General features: G+C 47.4%; 1 protein-coding gene across 12 annotated transcripts in view; it reads left to right on the top strand.

Moving 5' to 3' along the window:
• Positions 1-21173, top strand: part of LOC110493161 (nucleosome-remodeling factor subunit BPTF) — a 53331-nt gene extending 32158 nt beyond the window's left edge. For 2 of the 12 annotated variants that reach the window (XM_036949709.2, XM_036949713.2), the window contains 20 exons: positions 102-1998; positions 2937-3061; positions 5316-5468; positions 5685-5835; positions 6083-6122; positions 6204-6429; positions 6717-6860; positions 9250-9380; positions 9714-9789; positions 9966-10180; positions 10575-10800; positions 11134-11714; positions 12451-12533; positions 13552-13777; positions 13919-14199; positions 14744-14917; positions 15647-15839; positions 16284-16368; positions 17354-17540; positions 18750-21173. In XM_036949709.2, coding sequence (XP_036805604.2) covers positions 102-1998; positions 2937-3061; positions 5316-5468; positions 5685-5835; positions 6083-6122; positions 6204-6429; positions 6717-6860; positions 9250-9380; positions 9714-9789; positions 9966-10180; positions 10575-10800; positions 11134-11714; positions 12451-12533; positions 13552-13777; positions 13919-14199; positions 14744-14917; positions 15647-15839; positions 16284-16368; positions 17354-17540; positions 18750-18786 — 5231 coding nt within the window. In that variant the 3' untranslated portion in view covers positions 18787-21173. Of the gene's footprint in view, positions 1-101; positions 1999-2936; positions 3062-5315; positions 5469-5684; positions 5836-6082; positions 6123-6203; positions 6430-6716; positions 6861-9249; positions 9381-9713; positions 9790-9965; positions 10181-10574; positions 10801-11133; positions 11715-12450; positions 12534-13551; positions 13778-13918; positions 14200-14743; positions 14918-15646; positions 15840-16283; positions 16369-17353; positions 17541-17776 lie in introns of all 12 variants that reach the window. The other 10 variants (XM_090204828.1, XM_090204833.1, XM_090204829.1 and 7 more) reach the window with 7 other exon arrangements.
• The last annotated feature ends 681 nt before the right edge of the window (positions 21174-21854 follow it).

Raw genomic sequence — 21854 nt, forward strand, 5'->3', positions numbered from 1 at the left:
ATACTTCCATATTTGGGCACTAAGCTTCTTTACCATTGTTCTGACGAGAGAGGATAAGAAGAATGATCCAGTAACTTGTGTCCATTTTGGTTTTCTCTCAGGAACCAGCAGCAGCCCAGGGACCGAGACGGAGACGACGTGCGTGAAGCAGGAGCCCGGTGAGGGGAACGCAAGGCCCTTTAACTACGACGTGGTGGACGTGGCCCAGGGCTTCCTGACGCGTGTGGCCTACAAGAAGAAGGTCAAGGCCTCCAAGCTGGACGGTCTGCTGGAGCGCCGCGTCAAGCAGCACGCCCTGGAGGAGAAGCAGAGTGCTCAGGGCGCCCTGGTCAAGCTTACCCCAGTAAAGACCACCCCGGTCCTGCCACAGACCCCACTCCAGACCCAAAGTCCCACAGTGAAATTGGAGTTCAGCACCCCTTCGGTGCCACCTGCACTTGCTCCATTGTCAGTCAAAGGGGAGGTGCAGGCGGACCCTTCAAAGACCGCTGAGGGGGTCCCTCAGCCAGCCCCAGCGACCCCAGCTGAAGCATCCCCACGAACACAAAACCAAATGACCCCCCAGAAACAGGAGGGAGACCTCCCTGAGAGGACTATAGGACCCACAGGGGCTGGTTCAGGGCAGGAGGGGCTTAAAAGGCCCAGCAGCACAGCGGAACCTATGGAAACTTCAGGTGGGATCTACTACACTGGCAGACCATCAGAGTCTACCAGTGCCAAGCCCGCTTCCACCGAGGGTGCAGGACCTGAAGTGCCCATTTTTAAATCCCACTCCACAACGATACCTCCAAGCACTATAACCCAGGAGAGCAGCCATAGTGCAGCTACCGTTCCTAAACCCCCCCAGCAAAGCACAGATAATAACGGGAAGGGGCCTGAGGATAGGCAGGACAACGGACAGAGCAGCATCGAGGCCATCGCCACTGGATCCCAGCCCTCCTCTCTACCTCAGATCAATGGAAATGACAGCATGGAGGCTAAAGCCTTGACCAACTCTTTACCAACTCCAAACGAGGCCTCCAATGCTCTCACTAACAGCTCTGAGGTCAAAGTGAACAGCCTAGGCAAGGCGGAGGGAGAGGGTCAAGTAGTCTCGCCCCTAAAGCCCCTGTTCAACGGCAATGTGGCCCCTGTAGCTGAGAGGACCGGGCCGGACAGCACGGAACCAAGGCCGGCTCCAAGGGTAGAGTTGGAGAGCAAGGTCATAGTGTCGGAGCAGGACTACCAGCCCCCGGTGAAGGTGGCCAGGTTGGAAAACAACGTGGAGGCGCTCGGGTCTACGACCACCCAAAGCACCCAGCAGCTCATCAACACCCAGCCCATGGAAGTTAAGCCCGATGCTACCACGCCCAACAAAATGCCCCCCTTGTCGGTGTGCTCTGCAGAGGAGAGCAGCAACAGTGGGGTGGGATCCCTCTGTAACACCATACTCACCCAGGTAACCACCACAACAACCACCACCACTACGGTATCCTCAGAGTCTCGGCTAACGGCAGGCGTCTCAAGCTCTTCGGGTACGACGGCCGCGCCCATTGTCTCAACCACCGAGAGCAGCGCAGTGTCCACGCTCACCACCATGACCAAAACCACCGTGACCAAAATGCGCTCACCCACGCCCGACAGCCAATCGGACGAGAGCCAGAGCGAAACGGTGACCGAGTGCAAGACCGCACTCCTCGCCACCCGCAAGGAGTCCTCTCGGTCAACCTCCTCTGTTTCGGGGGGCATTACCTCGTCGACCTCCACCAAGGGCCGCGTTCGCCTCCTCAAGTTCTCGCGCACCAAGAAGACGCGCTCAGGAACAGCCTTGCCATCCTATCGCAAGTTTGTTACTAAGAGCCAGCGTAAGAGCATCTTTGTCCTGCCCAACAATGACCTGAAGAAGCTGGCACGGCGGGGTGGCATCCGTGAGGTGTCCATCTTCAGCTACAACGCCAAGCCGGCCCTGGACATCTGGCCCTACCCCTCGCCCAGGCCCACCTATGGCATCACATGGAGGTGAGAACACAGTTTTTAAGATTTCTCATTGGCGCCCCTGTTTTCAACAGGCTAGCGCCTTAGCTAGCTGCATTATTTGATATGACTAGGGCCCTGAGTTTTTACAGACTACCTGGCTAGAGAAAATTCAGGGCTTTAAATATATGGGTTTTCTAATGCTTCATCTGATTTACGATTAGCGTTAGTTTCAGCCTTGCACTCCATCAACTCTGAGCTATGATACAGTCACTGCACCACAATAACTGAAACCTCTCGAGCATTTAATGCTCCGGCGAACAATATTCACGTCTTGTCCTGTTGATTTGTTGGTTATGCCTTCTGTTTACCGTTAGTGGGTTTGGTTTGGCCCCTGTGGCTCTCAGAGAGACCTCAGGCTATTTTGACCACTGCCTTTTTACTGCTAGACGTGAATCATATTGGCGGTCTGCAAGTGTCAGGATATTCCCGTTGTGCTTTAACCGCTCCGAGGATGTTTTCCCTGCCTGTGGTTAAGTCAGTCACTCTGGGAAAGTTGTCTTTCTCTGTTTGTATCCCAAATGGCACCCTATTCCCTACTACTTTTGACCAGGGCCCTATGGTATACTATGGTATAGTAGTGCACTCTATTGGGATTTGAGTGCCATTTGGGACAGACACCTAGACTGTCCCCTTTTTAAATGGCCAATAGAGCCATTTAATGCTGTGGAAGCATACCAAAGAGTCAGGTTCATAGCCAACCTCGGAAACAAGGAAGTAACACGGTCATTTTACCAGGCTGCCAGGGTTGACTTATAAACTTCCTGAACTCTGTATGTGTGTGCATGCGTGCGTAGTCTATTTTCCATTGGTGACCCCAGACACTTGTGTACGTATGTCAATATGTGTTTGTGTGTGTGTGCACGCGCTTGTGCTCCTGTGTGTGTGTGTGTGTGTGGTAACCTATTTGTCTGTCTCTGCAGGTACCGTCTCCAGACAGTGAAGTCCCTGGCAGGGGTCAGTCTGATGCTGAGGCTACTGTGGGCCTGTCTGAGGTGGGACGACATGGCCGTCAAGCCCTCCGCCGCTGTAGGCACCACGCGCACAGGTAGACCATCCTTTCTCTTCAAGTATCTCTTCACCCACACACCCATACACACTGTAGGGGAAGTGTACCAGTTTGATGTAGTTATTGCGTGCTGAGAATATGGAACCAAATACTAAACGTTTTACCACACATATGAGGGCATTTGTCCGAATAGTTATGACACATTTTAATTGGGGGACTAGATACATAGTGTTTGAATTTCTAAACCGTAAAATGGATACAGTACCTTCAGAAAGTATTTACACCCCTTGACTTTTCCCACTTCTTGTTGTGTTACAGCCTGAATTTAAAATTGATTCGATTGAGATTTTTGTGTCACTGGCCTACACACAATACCCCATAATGTCAAAGTGAAATTGTGTTTTTCAACATTTTTACAAATTCAACCAAAAAAAATAGTTGAAATGTCTTGAGTCTGGCGCAGTGGTCTAGGGCACTGCATCGCAGCACTAGCTGTGCCACCAGAGACTCTGGGTTCGCGCCCAGGCTCTGTCGTAGCCGGCCACGACCGGGAGGTCCGTGGGGCGACGCACAATTGGCCTAGCGTCGTCCGGGTTGGGGAGAGTTTGGCCGGTAGGGATATCCTTGTCTCATCACGCACTAGCGACTCCTGTGGCGGGCCGGGCGCAGTGCGCACTAACCAGGTCGCCAGGTGCACGGTGTTTCCTCCGACACATTGGTGCGGCTGGCTTCCGGGTTGGATGGCGCTGTGTTAAGAAGCAGTGCGGGTTGTGTTTCGGAGGACGCATGACTTTCGACCTTCGTCTCTCCCGATCCTGTACGGGAGTTGAAGCGATGAGACAAGATAGTAACTACTAACGGTTGGATGCTGCGAAATTGGGGAGAAAAGGGGGTAAAATGTAAAAAAAATAACATTAAAAAAAAAATGACCTTTGAGTCTAAGTATTCACCCTCTTTGTTATTATAAGCCTAAATACGTTCAGGAGTAAAAATGTGTTGCCCATTCGTTTGTAGCTGGAACGGTTCGGTTGCTACCAAACAAATCACATCTACGGTACCGATTTCCCAAACCTTTCGGACGCTACAGACGTTTACGTAAGAAGAATGATTTTCTGGATGTCTCATGGTCTGACAAACACTGCTCTAGTTCGGCCACCTTTCACCTCCAATGTGAAAGTGAGACACTGGCAGGGGAAAAAAGCAGACATTGAATATCCCTTTGAACATGGTGAAGTTATTAATTACATTTTGGATGGTATATCAAGACACCCAGTCACTACAAAGATACAGGCGTCCTTCCTAACTCAGTTGCAGGAGAGGAAGGAATCTGCTCAGGGATTTCGCCATAAAGCCAATAGTGATTTTAAAACAGTTGAAGAATTTAATGGTCGTGATAGGATATAACTGAGGATGGATCAACAACATTGTAGTTACTCCACAATACTAACCTGTACAGAATAAAACATATTCCAAAGCATGCATCCTGTTTGGTAACTAGGCACACAAGTAAAACTGCAAAAAAATGAGGCAAAGTAAGGAACTTTGTTAATGTTAAGTTTGGGGCAAATGCATTACATAGTGGTGGCTGCATCATGTTATGGGTATGCTTGTAATCATTAAGGACTGGGGAGTTTTTCAGGATAAAAAAAATAACGGATTGAGGCTAAGCTCAGGCAAAAGCCAAGCGGAAAACCTGATTTTCTGCTTTCCACCAGACACTGAGGGATGAATTCACCTTTCAGCAAGGCAATAACCCAAAACACAAGGCCAAATCTACACTGGAGGTGGCTTATCAAGAAGACGGTGAATGTTCCTGAGTGGCCGAGTTACAGTTTTGACTTAAATCTGCTTAGAAATCTATGGCAAGACCTGAAACATGTTGTTTAGCAATGATCAACAACCAATTTGACAGAGCTTGTGTGGAAGCTCTTAGAGACTTACCTAGAAACACTCACAGCTGTAATCGCTGCCAGAGGTGCTTCTACAAGGTATTGACTCAAGGGTGTGAGTATATATTTTCCGTTTTTTGAATTCAGGCTGTAACACGACAAAATGTAGAATAAGTTTTAGTTTTACTGTTGAAATAAATACGTAGGGGAGTGTATATACTAAAATATCCACTATGAAGCCTATTTCCTCTGCTACACTTTTTTTACTGAAATGTCAGAGGCTTTTCCCATGGAATGTCATTCCTGTGTACTGTATTGAATGGCAGCATATTAAGTCGTTACTGTGTCATGTCTTGGGAGTTGTTCTCTGCATCTTCCTCCTCCTTCATCCTACACCAACCCAGCCCTATCCCCACTCATTGCCACAGAGACCTCCGAGACGGAGATCACTACCACAGAGATTATCAAGCGCCGCGACGTGGGGCCCTACGGCATCCGCTCGGAATACTGCATCCGCAAGATCATCTGCCCCCTCGGGGCTCCCGAGACCCCGAAAGGTGAGGGAGCAGCAGCCGGCTAGAATAAAACCACATGGAATGTAAAGGGGAGGATAGTGTTATTTTTTTGTCAAGGTGGTTCATTTTATGCCATTGTTGACTCACTCTTTCTCTCTTATTCTTCTCACTCCTTCCCCCTCTACTTTTGTTTTCTTGCTCGACCCTTACCCCCCCCCCCCCCTATCTCTTGGATCCATTCCACACACACACATACAGAGACCCACACGCCACAGAGGAAAGGCCTGCGCTCCAGCAACCTGCGGCCCAAGAAGCCAGAGCCCAAAAAGGAAACTGGGCCGGTGGTGATTGAGTCCTGGGTTGCCGAGGAGGAATTGGACCTCTGGGAGATCAGGGCCTTCTCCGAGAGGTCAGAGGGCAAAGGGCACGAGTTCTAGGGGGCATAGTAACTGCATACTCCATGCTATTGGATTGAACTGTCAAATTCTGTTATGAACCCACTTCGACTCTCTTAGACAAATTATTTTTTAAACAATTCCCTACATTTGCTGTACTATACTTTTTGTATAGCTAATTGCATTCATTTGGGGGAATAATAGTTATGTTCTAACTCTTTCTCTGGTTTGTGTATGATGCATATTTTTTTGTCTTCAAAGGGTTGAGAAAGAGAAAGCCCAGGCGGTGGAACAGGCCAAGGTGAGTAGGACCACCAGCTGTGTGAAAAATAGGGATATTTTGTTGTGTTTCCGAATTATTTCACGGTTTCTCTTGTTCTAGAAGCGTCTGGACCAGAAAACTGGTGTTGGCTCTACCATCGTCACCACCCCGGGGAGCCCAGCCACCCCCGCTTCCACCCCCAAGGTAGTGACCCTATCGGGCCAGGCCACCCCCGGAACCAAAGTGGTACTGGCCACCAAGATGGGCACCCCCGTCACCTTCCAACAGAACAAGAACTTCCAGCAGTCGTTTGCTTCCTGGGTCAAGCAGGGGCAGCCCAGTGGAGGTATGTCAAAGGTCATATGTCCTTTTCTATGTTCACAAGCCAGTAGATTGGTAAAGAGAATGACCTCATTGAATCTCAATAAAATGTGTCCTGATTTAATTTATACTCAAGTGATGTTATTTTTTACTTAGTAGGGAATCCTTGCAAATTGAAAGTAGTAGTGGGTGTATGAATCAACCCCTAACAAACTAAATGTAATGTTTGAGTCACCGCTAGCAACTGTGCTTGTTTAGCAGCGGTTGTTGTTTGACTCTCGAGCGGAGCCTCATTTGCATATTTCCCTGTAGCCTCGCCGGGCACGGTAGCCACGTCAGCCGGACAGACTTTCCAGATCACGGGCACGTCCATGGGGGGCAAGGTGCTCACCGCCAAGCTGCCGCTGCCCGCCAACAGCAAGATTGTCACTGTCAACGTGCCAACCACTCAAGGAGGTACAGTAACTCCCCTGTGCCCACACCTGAGACACAGCGAGCGAGAGGTTTCGCTTGAAAAATATATATTTTGACTTCAATGGGACAACCTGGTAAAATAAGGTTAAACTAAACAAGAGAGAGGTCCTGTTTTAATGCTGTTCAAATGCATCCTTCATTCCTCCCTTTTTTCCATGATGACAAGGATGGATGACTGAAAGCAAAATGTTTCTCTACCAACCGCCGTCTTCTCCAACCACTAACTTAACTTACCGCTATTGACAGAAGCACTGTCTCACACAACTGATGTGGCACAACACTGTGGTAAGGTCTGTCCTCTTGACCAGGCTAGTGGTGCGGTGCCCACTCGATGCCAACCCCATTGTCGTGCTCCGCCACCCGCCAACCCGTGAGTCAGTGGCTCAGTCTGGAGTGGCACATGCACATCACGTCTAGTTGTGCCCTGTCGGCATGGTAATGGAATAGAACGTTGTTATTTTAGGTGGGACAGAACGGTAGACTGTGTAGTCTAAGAACATAGCCAGACCGTCTTTGGAAGTAGCACGCTAGCTAATTTAGAAGTCAATATTGACCCATCGGATGAGGTGATGGTTCATATTTTTAGAACCACTGTCCCGTTTGATTTCACCTTTAATAGTGGGTTGATGACGAGTGTACAACACTGTTTAAAGACACAAACCTTCGTTTGTTTATTCAGCCAAATGGCAATTCATTGATATTCCAATTGGATATCTGTAAGTATTAGATGCTTTGCGATGACTGACCTGGACTAATACTTGGTTGTTAGTGTGTGAGTGATTGTAAGTGAGGTAGTTTTCTAGTGTCTAAAAAGGTCAGATACCGAAGATAAGCTTGTAGACTTATCTGTGCCGAAACGTTGTCTTACTTCAATAAGGCTTAGCTTTTTCACCATTATTACTAGGACATATACAATGCAAAAACATGACCTTGTCCTGAACCCGTTTGTGCCTCCCAAATTTCACAAAATCTTTCCTGTTTCCAGTTATCTATATAAAAGGCTGGTCAGGCTCATGGCTACACTCCTTGAATAAATATATATATATACACACACACACACACACATGCTCTCTCATTCACACACACAACACATCCATGTTTCAAGCGGGTAGGCTAAATTACTCCGCAAACAAACAGCGCTCCTGTCTAGTGACACCCGTGTTTCATCCTGTCGACCAGGGAGGGAGAGAGAGAGCTGGTATTAAGGGGCAGTAGTATATTTTTCCAGCGTGACTGTTTCAATGCCTGTTTGTTTTGGAGCGTGCTAAGGAAGCAGAGCAGGAAAACAAGTTTACCTTGAGGTCTGCTTCATCAGACAGGGAACCCGCTATAGAGAGGTGGAGGAGGGAAGGATTTCCACCCCCCTACTTCTTTCAGTTTCGCTTACTCGCTAGCTCACCGACTCTCCAAACAGCTACATTTATGAAGTAGGCGTTTGATGTCGGTGCCAGAACTGAAACTCCCCAGTCTTCTGCTGTAGCTGGTTTAACCTCCGCTTTTTGAAGAGGGAAACCATTGATGTCGAGCTTTACCTGATCGGTTTTGTGGTCAGATAAAAGGCACAAAAAAATACACAGAGAGAGATGGTGAAGAGAGAGAAAAAGACGACAATTTAACATCTTTTGAGGAAACGCGTTTTCATTTGGGTTGCCGTCCTGTGTCCAAAATATTGAAGCGCGACCAAAGTAACAAATATGAAACACTCGCTTTGTCGGAGGAAAATAAAAATGTATGAATTCAAGGAAAATACATACATAATTTATGAGCGGGTCATACGTGATGGATTCAAACCAACATACCCCGTTTGAAGATAGTTTTGATGTTGTTTACTTGCTGGGTTAATATTTACTGTGGTCAAGATCAGAGAGGGTTGCGACTTGAAAGGAACAGAATCCACAAGTAATTTATAGAGTGACATATTGATACATCATGAACCGTGCAGAATGGATAGTTTGTTTCTATACCTGAGGAAGTGAAACTGGTAGCCTTGAGGGGACATTTCAGTATTCTTCATTGCCAAAAGACAAAAGTGAATAACTAGATTAGGGATATCGTTTTTGCCAGATGTTGGTGAATTTTGAGTGGATTCATTTCGGTCTTTAAACGTGAAGCATTTGATAATCAAAAGTCAGAATAACACACCAGTATAGTATTCTGAATATTCAATATTCTGAATATAGATTTTCTCCTTAATGCTAATGTTATGGTGATATAAATCAAATCACATTTTATTTGTCACATGCATCATAAACAACAGGAGTAATCTGACAGTGAAATGCTTACTTACAGGTCCTTTTTCAACAATGCAGAGTATTAGATAAATACCAATCCTGTCTGTTCACAGTAATAATATGTCCTCTCCTCTCCCCAGGTATGATTCAGAAGCAGGTGCTGGGCATCATTCCCTCAAGCCAAGCTGGCGGCGCCCAGACCTTCGCCTCGTTCCAGCCTCGCACCACAACCATCAACATCAGGCCAGGCATGCCTGGCTCACCACAGCAGGTAACACCCCATGGAACATCTTTCCCCATCTGTCAGTCAATCAATCACATCTATTTATAAAACCCTATTTACACCATCAGTTGTCACAAAGGGCTTTATGGTAACCCCGCCTTGATCTTCAAATTCCCCCTTCCTTACCGACATCCACCCTTCCCCCTTGTCACTTCTTCTCCCCACAGCCCTCTAAAACAGGTCATTAGCAGGAACACGTGATTGACACATTATTGAAAGAATTCCCCATGAACTATTAACAGCAACCCTTCACTGGAGTCAGTGTCGTCCCTGTGGTATAAGGGGAAGTCCCAGTGTTTCTGATCTTGGCTGTGTTTCTAGGTGCTCACCGCTGGAGGCCAGATCCGTCCGGGGATGACCGTGATCCGCACGCCCATCCATCAGACAGGCACCATGGGTAAGACCCTCCTCCAGACACCCCTCATGGTGCAGCAAGTTAGGCTGTTTCTATTTACCCACTCAATTTTAGCTTGATAGGCCAGTTAGAATAGTCTCTTTCACTAACATGTGTGTTCATGCAAGTTCTGATTCTCTCTCTCTCTCTCTGTGTGTGTGTGTGTTTTCCTCCTCCAGGTCAGGCTGGCCAGCAGGTGGTGACCCAGATCATCCGTGGGCAGGCCGTGTCCACGGCCATCTCAGGTGCCAGCCCCGTCACCACCGTGGCCGGGCAGAGGGTGGGCAGTGCCCCCAAAACCCCGGGCCAGCCCAACACGGCCCAGACACCCCAGCAGCGGGCACAGCAGGGCCAGGTCAAACTCACCCTGGCACAACTCACCCAGCTCACCCAGGTAACATCAGCTACCTCATAATAACCCTTCTACTAATGTTAGGCAACAGTGGGACTACAGGCTTCTGCTCTGCCCACCTAGTGTATCGTAATTCTGCACCTTTCAAAACAAGTTTGTTTTGATTTTAGTCCTATTCAACAGGAACGATCGGAATAACTCCCTTTCATGTCCCTGTTAGTATATCTATATGTGCTAGTTTCAACATGGTCATTTTTCTTTTTTTTTAAAGAGTAGTGCACCCTTGCCTAATCGTAGATCAGTTTGTTGAGCCAACTCCTATGGTCGTTGTAATATATTGCATGACAAACCGATCTGGGACCAGGCTACCGTTGTACCTCTAAACTACCTCCAAAAACATCACCCCTCCCTCATCTCTCTGTCTCTCCCCCATCAGAAGCAGCAGAGCCAGGCAGTAGAGCGGCCAGGCGGCGGGGCCCAGGGCCTGACTGTGATGATCCAGGGCCAGGGCCAGGCCACGGGCCAGCTGCAGGTCATCCCCCAGGGGGTCACGGTCATCCCCGGGCCCGGTCAGCAGCTCATGCAGGCGGCCATGCCCAACGGCCATGTCCAACGCTTCCTCTTCACCCCCATGGCCCCTGCCGCTACCCCAACCTCCACAGGTAGTCAAAGGAGCTGACAATCGTGTGTATTATTAACACAGATACGGACACACACGGTCGCCATCATCCACTGCAGGGCTGTGTTCAGTAGACACAAAAGGGGGAAATGTTTTCGAACAAACCGTGAGAGGTTACGGCCGTACGTCAAAGGTGTTTTATCCGGTTTAGTGCCCACTGAACAAGACCCAGAACCCAAATGTTATGTTGCCCACCAGCAGTCACACACACACTCGCAGATCATTGTTTTACCTTTCAAATATTTACCTGTATAAACTATTCATAGCCTGTGTGTCTTCTAAAGGTCTGCCCATCCTCTTTCTCTGCTCCCTTCAGCCCCCACCGCCCCGGGTCAGACCACCAAGGCCCCTGCCCAGCCCGCCCAGCAGGCTGCAGCTCCCATCCAGGCCGGGGCCGCCCTGGCCACCAGCACCCCCCCATCCGCCACCCCCCAGAGCCAACTCCCCTCCCAGACCCAGGCCCACATGCCCATCCAATCCCCAACCCCCCTCCAGGTCAAGTCCCTCAAACACCCCCCCGGCACCCCCATGGGCCGGCCCCAGCAGACCCTCCAGCTCCAGGGCTCCCCCCACCAGCTCATCACCGTCCCGGGCCTCCAGCAACAGGTCCAGGTCCTGGCTCAGCTCCAGGCCCAACAGGGGACCTCCGGAGGCTCTCTCCCCCAGCAGATCAAGCTCCAGCTTCCCATCCAGATCCAGCAACCCGGGGTCGGTGGAGCCCAGCCTGGAGGTCCGATCCAGAACGTTGTGACCATCCAGACGGCCAGCGTGCAGGAGCAGCTCCAGAGGATCCAGCAGCTGAGGGAGCAGCAGCAGCAGAAGAAGAGGCTGGCGGCCGAGGCCAAGCGGGAGCAGGCGCTGGCAGCAGCCAGTCAGAGCCACATCATCCAGAAACAGGTGGTCAATATCAGAAATGTGTACTTACGCGTGTGTGCGTATGTCTGTGTGTTTGGATGATGGGGAGGTGTGTGTGTGTGTTCAGGCAGCCAGCCAGACACAGGTGGTGTAACACTATAATAGCCCCGTCTCTCTCTGACATCGGCACATAAACAGTCCTCTCATAAAGCCTGCTCCCACGACTGGTTTATTTTCCAAGCTGTCCCCCGCCACCGTCTTTGTCTATTTTAAATGCTACCTCTGTGTGTGTGTGTGTGGGGGGGGGGGAGATATGTATGATCTGCATGTGTGTGTGTACGTTTGTGGCTTGCATGTGCCCCTAGTCTAGTGCATACACACTATGGTACCTCTGAAATGGCACCATATTCCCTATATAGTGCACTACTTTTGACCAGAGCCCTATGAGGCCGTGTCAAAAGTAGTGGGATAGGATGCCATTTGGGAAGTAACCAATGTATAAGTGTCTGCGTTCTACAACGCATGTATTTTACCTGTGGTGTAAGAAACACCTGCTTCCTGTATATTTCACGTCTTTGACATTTCTCTGTTCTTTCTCTGTGTGAGGCCTGAGATGGAATGCTCCCTAAATGGTACCCTATTCCCTATATAGTACACTACATTTGACCAGAACCCTATGGAACCTGGTCCAAAGTAGTGCACTACAGAGGGAATCGGGTGCCATTTGGGACAGAATCGTGTGCGTTGACCTCTGACCCCTCTGTCTCCTCTGTGACAGGTGGTGATGAAGCAGAACGCAGTGATCGAACACCTCAAGCAGAAGAAGCCCATGTCCCCCGCCGAGAGAGAGGAGAACCAGAGGTGAGGGACAAGGAGCTAGCTAGCGCTGTTGCCATGACGATCAGACCTTGTGTTGACCCGCCGTGTGTGTGGAGGTGTCATCTTCTCCCTCCCTGTGGAGAAAGCCAGGGGTTATATTTAACGTGTCTGGGTCATGGGAAAGGTTACCACAGACAGACCATGTGTTGTGTCCTCCTCACTGGGTTTAAACCAGACCTACAGTCCTGGAGCAGGGCAAGTCTGGGCACTGTGGCTGTGTGTCCCAAATGGCACCCTGTTCCCTATGTAGTGTACCACTTTTGACCAGAGCTCCCCAGTGTCTGGGAACCATGGTTGACCGTGACCTCCAGAGTGTGTGTGTGTGTGTGTGTGTGTGTGTTTGTGTGTGTGTGTGTGTGTGAAAGAGAGAGAGCAGACTAGCAATAGGAAGCCACTATCTTTCCATCGCTCTCTGGCCCCACCTCTAAATAAACACGGGGAACAAAAACACTCTTGACATCTGTCACATGTGACCTTGTGGCATGGCTACCGATTGGCTTACAGTGTTTTGTTTCGTAGTGTGAGGTAGCGGGTGATGGAAGGGTTTATGATGTATGGAAACATTATGCATTACATTTCCTTCAAGTCAATTTATATTTGATAATTTGAATAACCCCCCCAAAATATATTCACTTCAAAATGTCCTTAAAATTCCTTCACTGGACTATGGATGAAAATTAGCTTCATAGCTAACTATCCTGTTACATCGATGGGAACACTGAAAAGAAGACTGTACATTGTCCCTGTCACCGAAATACAAAATGTTTTAAAATCCCATCCACCCCTTCCCTCGGGATGATTGGGTTCCTGTTGGTATTCATCTTTATAAATGGCTATAAGCATGTATGAGTCTTTACAATATCTCATAACAAGTATTATAATATGTTACGTCTATCCCCCTCCGCCCAGGATGTTGTGTGGCTGGCAGCATAATGCTATAGGAGCCTTTATAATGTCTTATAAGGCTTATAACATGTTGTCTCTCTCCCCTTCCACCCAGGATGATTGTGTGCAACCAGGTGATGAAGTTCATCCTGGACAAGATCGACAAGGACGAGAAGCAGGCGGTCAAGAAGAGGAAGAAGGAGGAAGCAGGCGAGCAGAAGAGGACCAAGGCCAACGCCACCAAGCTGTCGTCGCTGCTCTGCCGGCACAAGGAGACACTCAAGGCCGAGATCCTCAAGAAGAGAGCCCTGCTGGACAAGGAGCTGCAGCTGGAGACGCAGGTCAGACACACACACACACGGCATTCTCCCATGAAGATACTGTACTCACGATGGACACATGGTAGCAGAGCTGCGCACAGATGTCCAACTCTCACACATACACTTTTTGATCTTACTTTCTACCCTTATCTCCTTCCACAGGATGAGCTGAGGAGGGACCTCGCCAAGCTGCGGCGGGACAAGGAAAGGGCCCAGGCCGCCGCCCACCAGGCGGCCGCCGCCGCGCACACGCATCATGCCCTCACACACACCTCCCAACTCAACCCGGCGGCCTTCGTCCACAAGCGGAAGCGGGAGGAGGAGAGGGACGCGGCGTCGACGGCTAACGCCAAGAAGAAGAAGATGATCACCACCACTACCTCAGACAGCAAGAAGGAGACCAAGCTCTACTGTGTCTGCAGAACGCCCTACGACGAGTCCAAGTAAGAGACCGGCTGTGTTTTAAATGGCACCCTATTCCCTAACCCGGGCCCTGCTGAAAAGCAGTGCACTATACTGGAATTAGGGTGTCCATTGGGTTGTAGTCAAAAGTAGTGCACTAGGGAATATGCGCCATTTGGGACATACCCAAAGTTTATGTACCTCAAACATGACCCTTGTCTAAAGCCCTTCTGAGGAGCCTCAATATTGTTCAAACACGTTAAATGTATAGTAAGCTACCGCAGATGCCTCTCTGAAGAGACGGTCAAAATGTATACCATTAACTATTTACTGGGAAGCGCAAACATTATCAGAAGTGAAGATCAATTTCACCTGAAACTATTGCGGTGTGTTGGGACTTTAACAGGGGACTCTCCATAATTTTTCTTCCTGAAATATCATCAACCTGGAAGTTGAAACACAATGGCAAGACACGAATGGCATTCAATACATTCCTAACAAACGCACCTGAAACCATGGTGGTTACGATGACCTCATATGACCCCATAGTGATTTGGCATTCTTTCATGTCCTGTGTTCTCCCAGGTTCTACATTGGCTGTGACCTGTGCACCAACTGGTACCACGGCGAGTGTGTGGGCGTCACCGAGAAGGATGCCAAGAAGATGGACGACTACATCTGCAGCGAGTGCAAGCGGGCCCAGGAGGGAAAGACCGAGGAGCTCTACTGCATCTGCCGAACGCCCTACGACGAAGCACAGTAAGTGCATAGGACCGTGTGTGTGTGTTTTTGTCTGTATGGTTCCTCATGGGCGAAAACGTACAAATAGTGTCTATTAGATGGTGATATCGGTTGAGCTTTTGTTTAGTTTCAGTTATAGATTGTATTGTTTCATATTTCCTTTGATGTCTAAGGTTGTTCTATGTAACAGCTTGAATTCCTTATGTCGAGACGTTGGCCGTGTCCGAAATCTGTCTTGCCCACTACTGACTAAAATGACTTACTGTGTGCTAATCGTACTACGTGCTATTTGCAACGCACTGTTTACTAAAAACAACCTTCCAAGCAACAAATATCAGCATTCCAGGCTCATCCATACTGAGACTGCATCTAATGCACAATTGCGTCGATTCCCGACATTTGTTAATTTTGGTAGAGCTCATTCCCTATTCCACTATACACATGGGACTCCAAAGACTATCCTCTCCTTCAATAGTGTGCAGCGAATTCTACTAGATGTAAACCTGAAATGAGTATGTCTACATCACCCTGGCTTTTAAAGCATACACATTTTCTGAAATGTTCCCTACTATAAAAATGTATTAATTTCACATACCCAAAATGCCGCCTATTTAGAATGCGACTAGGGTATTCAGACACGCCAGAGTCTATTTCTTCAATCAGACTTGGAACAGAAACCAGGGTCCTGTTCATCAAGCACAATGAACGTGACCCACCCCTGCCACCCTCCTCCCCGCCCCCGCTCAGGTTCTACATCGGCTGCGACCGCTGCCAGAACTGGTACCACGGCCGTTGCGTGGGCATCCTGCAGAGCGAGGCCAACCACATCGACCAGTACGTGTGTCCGCAGTGCCAGTCCACAGAGGACGCCATGACAGTGCTCACGCCGCTCACCGACAAGGATAACGAGGGGTTAAGGAGAATCCTGCGCTCCTTACAGGTATGTCACCCCTTCCTTCCCTCCTCCCTTCCCTCTCTACCTAGCGTAGCGTCGGGACGGTACAAAACAAAGCCTTCCTCTGTTCTCATCTCTTATCTGATCTGTACGCTGGTCCCCTGGGCGGCACTTGGACAACTGCCCTGGCTACAGGGGTTTTTCCACCCTCTTCCTTCTCTCCTCTCTCTTCTTCCCCTCCTCCTCTGTGTCCGCATGGCACGGACGTAGACGGAGCACATCTGTGTTGAACCAGCTGCTTCCAATGCCATTTTCAACCTCTGTTTGTTTTCCTTCTGGTTTTTTTTCTGGTTTTTTTCTGCACGTCTCTCAAGTGTCTCCTCTCTCTTTCTCCCTCTCTCTCTCCCTGCCTCTCTCTCCCTGCCTCTCTCTCCCTGCCTCTCTCTCCCTGCCTCTCTCTCCCTGCCTCTCTCTCCCTGCCTCTCTCAGGCTCACAAAATGGCGTGGCCGTTCCTGGAGCCGGTGGACCCGAACGACGCCCCAGACTACTACGGCGTCATTAAGGAACCAATGGGTGAGTGGGGGGAGAGTTCTACCGGTTTGCATTGATTCAACATTGTAAAAAGAGGTGCTGTTGTCATAAGTGGAATAGTCATCACAAGGGACTCCTAAGTTGTTACACACAAACACACCCCCAAACACACACGCACACCCCATCGCCCTGCTCGAGAGGAAAGGCCTCCAACTCAGATCAAACTGCCCATGTAAAAGGCGGACTTGTGTCAACAGGGCCTTTTTGAACTTCCACACAAACAAACCATTAATGAGCTGGCGGAAAAACCCCAGAGACTTCTACACTTGGACACTACAGTAGCCCCCTTCTACACTACAGTACATTCGACTTGGGCCTGGAAACTCTAGTCTACCGCACGCAAAAAATAAACCTTTTCACCCTGCAGAAAGAAAAGCCAAGTCTGGCCACGACGGTCCGGACGGCGTAAGTTTGGGGTTTCTAGATGAAGTCTGATGACGGAGAAGAAGGCCCTCTTTGATATGGGCACGGGGTCGGTCTGCTGACTGGGTGGGGGGTGAGGGAAGGTTAAGAATCGGATATGTTTGTTTAAAATGGAGCCCCGGGGCGCGACACGGGAGAAAACCACTGCTTCCCTTTGGGGAATTATGAAGGACCAGGCTTGTTGCTAGCTTACCTCGCTACCTATCGTAATAATTGAGGGTCAACTTTCAACTTCTTTCAAAGGCAAATGCCATAACGATGACAGCATGTTGCTAGAATCGACTGGTCGGCCGCTCGGTCACATCCCGTGTAATTCACTTTGAAAGGGCCGAGCCAGAGTTTGAGGCTTGAATCTGGCGTTGAGCTGGGATTTCTGACAGTCAAGTTGATGTACAAGTGATGTATTGCGCTTTCAGACTCATACTTGAATATCTATCAAACATTCACACCACAAAAACTGCAATTACTTTTGAAGCAACTATGCGAGATGCTGGAGAAGAGTCGTCCGAGGTGATTCATGTTCTGTTGTCTTCCTCCCTTCTAGATCTTTCTACGATGGAGGAGCGGTTGCAGAAGCGCTACTACATCAAGCTGACAGAGTTCGTGGCGGACATGACCAAAGTCTTCGACAACTGCCGTTACTACAACCCCAGCGACTCGCCGTTCTACCAGAGCGCCGAGGTCCTCGAGAACTTCTTCGTCCAGAAGCTCAAAGGTTTCAAAGCCAGCAGGTAAGACCTCGTCAGTCAACTCTGACCTTTTGAACTCTGAGCTCATCCAAACCGTTTTCACTTTAGAGCTGTCCAATCCATGCTCATTGTCCTTAGCATCCCATCTCCTGTCTTTTGCACGTAGTTTTGCATCTATACCTCATCCCCTCCGCCTGCATTGTGTGTTTGTGTGCTTATGGTCATGTGCTTCCACCTGCATGTGTTTATGTCATCCATTCTCTCTCCCTCTCTTACAGATTGTGATGTCATAAGTCTGGCCTTGTAGTTGGAATCTGAGCTGGGTGCCGGGGTCACTCTAAAAAATAAAAAAAAACATTAGGCTATCCTGGACCTTGCTGTTTTTATGTCTTTAAAAACAGCATCAAACTATTTGTAAGAAAGTATATTTACAGTATAAACCACACCGTAGGTGTGTTTTTTTGTATTTTTTAGAAGGAAAGACACTTTAAAAACATTTCTCCATTTTGATAATGGCAGCCATGTTGGTCACAAACAGCAATCAAGGGAAACATCTGTTTTTTTACATTCATTTCAAAGACGACAGATATTCGATGGAAGTTGAGTTCATTTCTGTTTATCTCAATCTGGTGATGTGTGAGGCACAATATCAAGTATCGAAAAGGTTAGTTCACAACATGGTTGTGATTAGATTTTTGCTAAAATGTTGAAAGTCATTTCTCACACATGTAATGTTGTATTCAACTCAGTTCCACATGTGCAGATGACCTATCATTTAATTGAATGGAGTACATTTATTGTGTCGATGAAGTGCAAAGATTGTATCTCCTCTTAGCTGGCCATTTTTAAAAGATTAACAACATTTATCAGTTAGTCTTTTATCTGAATTATTAATGTATAATGTTATTGTTTTATGTGCATATTATATCCTTTTGTGAAGGAGTATTGTATGTTCAAAAATAAATATAATGGTAAGATATAGGTCATAGTTTTTTGTGTAGCTTTGCAGTTCATTTCTGGTGAACTCGACTGTCCCATGTTTTACATGGTATGTTTTCACTGTATATACAAGCCATATAGAACATTACACCAACATGGCTGCTCTCTCTGCTCAAACGTCTGACCCCACTGGCATCCAATAACTGTTTTTGTATTCCCTCGTGCATATTTTGTGATTTGTCAAGCTTTTAATAAAAAAAAAAACGTCAATCGATCACATCAACTGTTTCCCCTTCTCTCTGCGTTCTGTAGGTCTCATAACAACAAACTGCAGTCTACAGCCTCTTAGAATACACAGTCGGCACTCCTTCTAAAGCTTACTGTCAAAATGGCTGCCAATGTGGTTCCCCCTGAACACTCATACTCCAATGGGGAAGCCAGGCTACTTCTTACGTGTCCACACACATACCACCACACCTGTCGGACTTGGGAGTGGGAGTTACACCCCCGTTTAAAACCAGCACACACTCCTCGAAGATCGTAGCCGACGCGTGCTTCAGGCTGAACGGCCTTGTTACCAAACCGTATGAGCCCTCGCCACTCCTCAACCACTTCTAAGGCCGTGGAAAGAGAAGAGACTGGCAGTGGAAGGTTCCATTATCCAAATCCTTAGTATTCATGATGGGAGATACCACATCCCCAACAGACGGGGGGAGGGAGGCTCAGACTTTCAGTTCACAGCCTGTTTCCTTCCTTCCATCAAAGCACTTCCGATCTGGTGGATGAAATGGAGGGATGGCGGGAGAAAACCCCCCTGAAGTCAATAAGCTAATGGGCCGTTCAAGGGCAGTACGAAACAAGGCAGCAGTAGACTCTTTTCAAGTTGTTTATTCCGTAACTAATCTCACATCTCTTTTGTATCGGCTATTCTTCCTTCCCTGGGGGTCAACTCCCATTTCAGACTGTGTATGTCCCAAATGTCACCATATTCCCTAGATAGTGCACTACTTTTGACCAGAGCCATATGGGCCCTGGTTCAAAAGTAGTGCTCTATAAAGGGAATAGAGTTCCATTTGGGATGACAACCACTGACACTTTCCAGCTGTTTCTGCTTCCTCATCTCGTGATCCCTCATTCGAAATGGGTCTAAATAGCACACACCTGTCTGGCTGCTTGTGTTTGGAACGAGCTGATTCCTAGATCATCGTGAACTCACTTGGTGCCACCTTGAAGATGTATGTGCCCTGACCTCCAAACAGGCCATGGAGAGTCCCAAGTTACCATTTCTATGTCATGTTACAACTGTGGAAATGCTATCCTGTTTGTAAAACATTCTTTTTTTCTGACGTTGAATCTCTGTTTTCCTTTTTCTTTGTAACCACCTAAGACGGGAATATTGGTGTATATGAAACAGCCGACATTCAGAAAACAAGCTCTATTTCTCGCCATGTAGAGGCTTCTCTAACATTTTTAATTGAAGACATTCATCCGATGAAAACAAGAAAAGCACTCCGAAGTCCTTCCACAGGAAAATAACCGAGGATGGACTTGGAGAATGTGAAAACCGTTAAAGGGCATATTTAACCTAAGTGTACTGACCATCCACACCGCAACCTCCCCCCTCTCTCCCCCAATGTTTTGTCAAGAAGGTTGGATCACATGCATCTCTCAACTCATAGGCCCCCTATAAAGGATGAAGTCAAATGCTTTTGAGTTTTCCACTGCATCAAGTAAATATGTTGTGGTCTAGAACAGTAAATCAGAAAGTCAAAGTTGAAGAATCTTTATTTTAAATTGGGGTTTGTATGAAGATTTTTTTTTAGGAACTTGCATTTTTATCATATTTGGAACTCTTTTCTAAACTGTAATAATTGTGTCGAGGCAGTACTGTTTGTTGGGGGGGGAGAACATTTTTAGAGTTGTCACTGGTGCTCTTAGTTAATATCTCTTAAAGATCAACTTAATAGTAGGGGGAGCCTTAGGTTTGAAGAGGGGTTGGGGTAAATTTCATTTCAGTTTTGGAAGTGAACTGAAATTTCCATTTTCAATGGAGTTTTAGTTTACTTCCTGAATTGAAATGGGAATAACCGAAACCCTGGTTTGAAGTGCCAACAACTTTTTCGGAGGTGGACTGAGTTGAGAGATGAGGTGACCGAAGTCTGTTTGTCAGGTCCTATTCACAGACCTGTTTGCATTTCAAACCATGCACTCCAGTTTCTATTCTTACATGCATCGTCCACCATTTTGTATTTCATGTTGTATAATATGGCTGTCAATATACAAAGAGATTTTAGAGGTTTTTAGAGCATTAGTACTTTTATTTTTGTCCATTTTTAACCAGCAACTAAGCCTACCTGTACATTCAATAGATATTCTCTATCTTTTGTCAAAGTGAACTCTACATTTAGGTAAAATTGCCCTTTATATTAAAAGTGCTGCATATTGTGTGCATATTGATTTAAAACGGGGTGGAGAATGTTGACTCTTCTTGAAGATTTTCTTTTTTAAAGAACCAACCAGTTCTACACATCTCTTAATAACTTCATCACAATATCTGTTTTTATTTATTCATATCGCTGAAAATATTACATTTTTTAGTAAATGTAAAAGGAAACATAACTGGGGAAAAATACTGTTTTTAACAGATTGTGGCAACTCTTAAGAGATCCTTTTTTGTACTTGATAGGACATTTCATCCAAGATAATAAAGTCATGTTTTTGACATCGATTGTCCAATGTGCTGTCTTCTCTGGTTTTGTGTACTTATGTTGTATTTCATTTGTGTTTAAGGGCCAGGAGTTTTGTCCGGACTTGTTCATCCTGTCGGGTCACGTGGTCAGGAACATATAATATAATGAATACTAAGTAGTTTGTACCTTTTTCATCCCTTTCCACGGTGGAGTTGAATTAAGGTGCCTCAGACACTGTTCTAGAGTCAGCTTCCCTGCATTTCCCCCTGTAATGTTTCAGGTATTTTGGTATTTATTAGGATCCCCACTAGCCTCTGAGAAAGCAGCAACTACTCTTCCTGGAGTCCACAAAAGGTAAGACATTTGTGGAGGATTAGCTGACCCTAGATCTGTGCCTAGATGCAACTTCTACCCAGACCAGAGCAGGGGTTGATGCCTGAGGGCAGCACTTATACTTTGGGTACCCCTACACACACATTGTATTTCCCCTGTATAAAGGAGCGTTGAACACAAGTCACCGCTGTCATTAAAGGAAAACACCTCAACATTTTTTGGGGGGTATTTGTTTCATTAGTTCGTTGTTGATATAGTCCCGTATCATGCATTTTGCGTCATATGATTCTGCGTTTTTCATCATATGATGCAAAATGCATCATACGGGCCAGATTTCTGTATTTTCAGTTACATATCTTGAAAACGTTATTGCTGACATGCAAAACCTTTTGGG

The sequence above is a fragment of the Oncorhynchus mykiss genome, chromosome 17, assembly GCF_057628025.1.
Source record: "Oncorhynchus mykiss isolate SJ-2025 chromosome 17, ASM5762802v1, whole genome shotgun sequence".
Lineage (NCBI taxonomy): Eukaryota > Metazoa > Chordata > Actinopteri > Salmoniformes > Salmonidae > Oncorhynchus > Oncorhynchus mykiss.